The following is a 6,000-nucleotide window of genomic DNA, read 5'->3' as shown; positions in this document are numbered from 1 at the left end:
TCTATGGATATGAGACCTGGACTCTGACCAATTGTATCTGAGACAAAGACTTAAATCCTTCGGTACCAGGTCTCTTCGGAGAATCCTTGGCTATCACTGGTTGGACTTTGTGACTAAAGAGCATTTGCTGAGAGAGACTCGAGTAAGATTTGCTACCTGTATAGTCCCTGAGCACTAGCTGTGGCTGTATGGACATGTGGCTCATTTTCCTAACACTGATCCTGCTCACCAGATTCTCTCAGTAAAGGAGTCACATGAGTGGAGGAGTCCAAGAGGCTAACCACATGCCTCGTGGTTTCAGAAGGTTGAGTAATATCTCGAGGAGATGGGGATGGGGTGGGCATATGCCCTGGGGATGGCCAGATGAGGGCCCCTGGAGGACCGGCAGAAAGTGGGCTTGGCAACACGCTGGTCCGATGCATGCTTCCATAGCTGACATGACCTGCCCTCTCCAGTAAATATGCCAACATTCCAAAACCCAAATATATATATATATATATATATATATATATATATATATATATATATATATATATATATATTTTATATATATATATATTTTTTTTTATATATATATATATATATATATATATATATATATATATATATATATATATATATATATCTTCTTCTTCTTCTTTCGGCTGCTCCCGTTAAGGGTCGCCACAGCGGATCATCCGAATGATCCGCATAGTGATTTGGCACATGTTTTACGCCGGATGCCCTTCCTGACGCAACCCTGGTCGCCTCTTACAACACAGGGATATGGTACACCTATTTTAACCAGGGTATACACCGGCCCAGTATACTGGTACTCATTTCGCCGACCTCGGAAGGATGACAGGCTGAGTCAACCCATATATATATATATATATATATATATATATATATATATATATATATATATATATATATATATATATATATATATAATATATATAAAAAAATATATGTATATATATATATATATATATGTATATATATATATATATATATATTTTTTTTTTTTAATATATATTATATATATATATATATATATATTATAAATATATATTATATATTATATATATATTATATACATATTATATATATATATATATATATATTATCCTCTTATCCCTTATGCTGATTGCTTGAATATTAGCCAAATGAGAAAGAGACACCTTCTCAAACACACCATCACTGCAAACAGTCACTGCACATTGTCTTGCCAGTGCCTGTTTCCCACCCTTGACTTCCATGTGAGGCTCCACTCTGTTGAAGGTGCCATTAATGGTGTCCACTCTTTCTTTTGACAAACTTATGCCTATGGTTGTTAGCCTGTGAAGCTTACGTCCAGATGACTAGCTATTAGAATAATCGAAACATAGAGAACCAGCGATTAGCTCCATCTCCTAGAAAACTGTTGACATGTTTTTGTCAGAGTTTCATTATCTCGGATATGCTCAACTCAGGAAAATCAGATTCATCACAGGCAAGTCTTGGGTTGGTATTGCTCAGTGGAACTTCAGGAGATTTGGGTACTTGTCCAATGAGCAGTTATATTTGGCCTCACTTAATGAAAATTGCCATCGCTACATCACTCCTGAGACAAAGAGTGTATTAGACAATGAGGAGATTCAACAATTATTTTTAAAACGAGTTTATTTTGTTTCATTTTAAAAGGAAACAGTGCTAAGATATACTTCCCTTCCTCATTCCCTTTTATTGTTATGAAGGAAAACTTGTGGCAGAGACAAATGCGGATGTAGTCATTTTGTACTCAAATGAACAAGACGCATCACCTTTGATTGAGGAGCTTCTGTTACAAAATGTGACTGGAAAAACATGGTTAGGAACTTCTGACTGGATTCGGTCAAAGCGTTACTCTTCATCTCATTATGCACATATCTTACGTGGCTCGATGGGTTTCATACAAATATTCGGAGAAATTCCTGGATTTCATGAATTTCTGGTTAAAATTATGCCTCAAAACCAAAGGTCTATAAAAGATACCATTCACCTCAAGGACATCAAGGTAAACAACACATTACTGTTATTTACTATATATGTATGTATATATATATATATATATATATATATATATATATATATATATATATATATATATATATATATATTGTTTGGAGGGTAAACAAGGCCCACCACGAAAATTGAAAAAAGCTATAACGAGTATTGTTTAATGATAATGAAACATCATAAAATAATGATATAAAATGTGTAACAATACTCAAATAGTACAATCTTGAATACTAAGGCTTGTTTGAGATGTAATATTTGGATGTACACGAGTATATTCAAAAATCCATCACCATTTTAAAACTCACTGCATCTTCTAATTTGCCCCTTCTTTCATGAACTCATTAAACAGTTGTTTTTGAAGTCTTTTAACAAGTGAACTCACTGATACACCTGTGTTCCACCATACATGCTACTCTCTTCCGTCAGCTGGAGAGGTGTGGTGGTTTGTGGCTTGGCCAGCAGGAATCTTTGTTTTGTCTCGAATGTTTTCACAACAATATATTATGTGTGCATCACTTAATTGAGGAAGATAATTTCCCTAAATCTTCCCATTTAATGCACGATTCATTTTACATGGTCACAATTATATATATATATATATATATATATATATATATATATATATATATATATATATATATATATATATATATATCAACTTCAACCTTAAACTGCCCAATTCAAATTTATCAAAAATATATTACAATCCCACAACTTGACGTTATAGAAAATCGAGTTATCGACTTCTACTCACTGCTGAAGGCCGATGTCTTGGTCCAGTCTGAGCGGTGTTCCATAAGTTGTTCAGCACGAGTGCAGGTGAATACTGTTACAAGTTCAAGAAGAAGCAAGCAATGGCGTTTCATCATGAGGCCAATTCAGCATCGTGTCCATGAAATAATATGATCCACTCGGTGATTCAAACGTCATTAATGGCCAGTGCCCATGAGAATAAGCTGCTCACCTAAAGCGGTTTGATGATAGTTGTCCCCCGGTTGAAAGTGAAAACCCACTGAAGATAGAGTTGCGATGCAGCACATGGTATGAAGCTATGGGCGCAGAGAGCAAATTGCTGCTACAGGATAGGGCCGTGGACACGGTTTAACTCCAGTGAACTCCAGAGAACTTTAGTTTAACTAACTCCAGTGGAACTCAAGTTTGTGAGTCATTTCCATGACAGTGTAAATAGCGAGCTGTCAGGCAGAGAAGTGTCGCCACACTGTGTTGGAGCCTTCCTCCCCGCTCGTACCTTGAGGGGGAGGTCCAATTGTTCAATAGTAGTGTACTGCAAAATGATTGGTCGGAAACCAGATCTTAAAAAAAACCACGCCTGCACTACTGCCATTGGTTGGACAAGTAAATGGAACAAAGTTCTTGATGTACAAGTACTAACATATGGCACCGATTAAAAAGTACACTTCAATGTAATGAAAGTAATAAAATATTGATTGTTGATGTTGTTTGATCAAAATCTTGGGAAATAGAATATATTTTGTGTTTTTCAAACATTTCTGAATTCTAGTAGGTAAAACATTGCTAACCATTACTTCTACTTATATCAAAAAGACAAATGGAAGTACTTTTGGTGATAAAAATGACAATATTGTTGAAAGTATAAAACCAAAAAGAGATGGAAACCCACTTTTTTGGAATGAGAAATCATTGAATTTTTATATTATTGAATTGTGGGAAGATGTTTTTGGATGCACCTGGGATGGAGTACAAATTGACCTTCCACCATGCTCAGGACTAGAATCATTGGAAAAAGTTTACGCACAGTTTACAGATGTTTCTGATTTACATATTTCAACCTACCAGTCTGCGTATGTTATTGCCTATGCCTTGATGGATATCCAATCATGCACAGCCCAAAACACTCCATTTCAAAATGGATCGTGTGTCAGCATCGATGATTTTCAACCATGGGAAGTAAGGAGAAATTGTTCTTTTTTTGTTGTTGTTAATGCCTTTTCATTTGCAAATTAGTTGATAAGAATCAGATCTGAATCTCTGATATTTCCACAAAAATTGACATTTATTTAATGAACAAATTGGTATCTTACAATTCTCAACAAATCAAATTGTACTTTAATTCGTTTGAAATTGATTGTCAGCTGTTGGTGTATCTTCGGAATGTGCGATGGAAAACGACCATGGGTACTACAATGTTTTTTGATGAAAATGGAGACCCACCTGGACCACACGACCTCATAATATGGGATAAAGATGCAAATGGAACAATATTTTTCAAAAAAATTGGACATTTTGCCTCTGATGCCTCACCTGGCAAAAAGCTCTCTGTGGATGTTGATGGCTTTCACTGGAATAGTGGAAGTACAAAGGTAAATTTACTTTTTATTTCATTAATACCAATTATCTGTGAAGTGTAACCTGAATGGAGTTTGAGGTGGTGGGGGTGAGTTCAGCATGTGGTTGAGGAATTGATGTGTTGCTGTCTTTCTGAAAGCATTATTTTGGTGTCTGCCATGAATTTGTTAAGTGGTTAAAGGAGCAAACACAAAAATCGGATCGAATAATTTGTGGCCAACCTAGATGGAAGAGTGTGAAGATCTTCTCTTGGATTTTTTTTTTCTTCTCATTATAGAAGTGAGGGTTATGGAAGAGCCGGGTTGAACTGACAGTGAGATAAACATCAAGGGGGATGAACGAACGGCAAAAGAGAGGGAGGATGCGAGCAAACTGAAACGAGCAAAATAAATGGTTGAGTAAGAAAGGTTAATGGAGGTAATAACAATCATGAGTGATAATTGGGGATGAAAAGAGATGATGGTGCATTGCTTGCTTGAGAGGAATCTTGAGACAGAACAGCCTCTGGAAGGTGGTTCCATAGATTGGAGAAGCGAGGAATACAAATGATGAGGCGTGCAGTCAGTCTGGATTCTGGAAGTTGAACCAGAGAGAAGATGCATCCATTTGCAGCTTCTGAGGAGGGTCGGAGGACTGAAACGGCAGAGAAAACAATGTTGGAAAATAGACAGGAGAAAATAGAGACCTGCCTTTGATGTGAGGGTAACAGACCTTGTGTCTCAACCTCATCCGAGGAGATTTCCATAATATTAGAACCTTTATATTCTACAGAATCCAGGAGAGACAGATGTGACGCTGGGGTGCCAGACCATAGTGGAGAGCACTACTCAATTGAGCTATGGACAAAGGCATTGGAGATTTTGAGTTACCCTGATTTTCTAATCAGAGCTGCTCAAAGTCTACAAAGGTTTCCCGGTCTGCAGCAGGCTTTGGATGCCAGCTTTGCTATGACAGCGACCCAGGAACGAACATGGCTGAGGACGAGGCCGAGAAGTTCAAGACACTGATCCTCTTCCATTGGTTGACCAAGGAAATCGATAGATACATCCATTGGAAGCTTCCCGTTTGGGGTTTGCTGCACGTGAACGTCGGGTCGGCAGTTTCTCCTACCAGTTCATCAATGCTAAGTTTCCCAGACAAGATACGTTGTGTTTTCTGTTTTATTGTAATTCCTATTTTTAACCTCTGCCATCGAAGATGGATGGAGGTTACTGTTCTCACCCCTGTTTGTTTGTTTGTTTGTTTGTGGACAGTATTACGTTAAAACTCCTCGACGGATTTCGACGAAACTTGGTGGGTGGGATTAGGTATGGTCCAAGGATCATGCCATGAGATTGTGGACTTGGTCCAAAGTCCAATATGGCCGCTATGGCGGCCATTTTGAAAAAATATTTGAATTTTTGTTTTTGCATTTCTACATGTTTGAAGTGATTTCCAACCAAAAAGAAATAAATTTGTTAGAGAAAAAAAAACCAGAAAATTTTGCAACTTTTTTTCAAAAATATTTCGATTTTATTTGAAAAATATTTGAATTTTTTTTTGCATTTCTACATGTTTTAAGTGATTTCCAACCCCCCAAAAAAAATTGTTAGAGAGAAAAATAACTTAGAAATTTTGCACCTTTTTAAAAAAAAAAAATTTGATTTGATT

The 6,000-nt window shown here is 36.7% G+C and overlaps 1 protein-coding gene across 2 annotated transcripts in view; it reads left to right on the top strand.

Annotated features, from left to right (window-relative positions):
- LOC147035109 (extracellular calcium-sensing receptor-like) overlaps positions 1–6,000 on the top strand; it is a 90,317-nt gene that overhangs the window by 62,691 nt on the left and 21,626 nt on the right. For both annotated transcript variants that reach the window (XM_085893743.1, XM_085893742.1), the window contains exons 4-6: positions 1,719–2,017; positions 3,589–3,951; positions 4,137–4,364. In XM_085893743.1, the coding sequence (XP_085749869.1) occupies positions 1,719–2,017; positions 3,589–3,951; positions 4,137–4,364 (890 nt within the window). The remainder of the gene's footprint in view (positions 1–1,718; positions 2,018–3,588; positions 3,952–4,136; positions 4,365–6,000) is intronic.

The sequence above is a fragment of the Eptatretus burgeri genome, chromosome 1, assembly GCF_056783735.1.
Source record: "Eptatretus burgeri isolate ZD-2024b chromosome 1, Ebu_testis_v1, whole genome shotgun sequence".
NCBI lineage: Eukaryota > Metazoa > Chordata > Myxini > Myxiniformes > Myxinidae > Eptatretus > Eptatretus burgeri.
The sequence above is the reverse complement of the archived record's forward strand: the minus strand, read 5'-3'. Positions and strand labels throughout refer to the sequence as shown.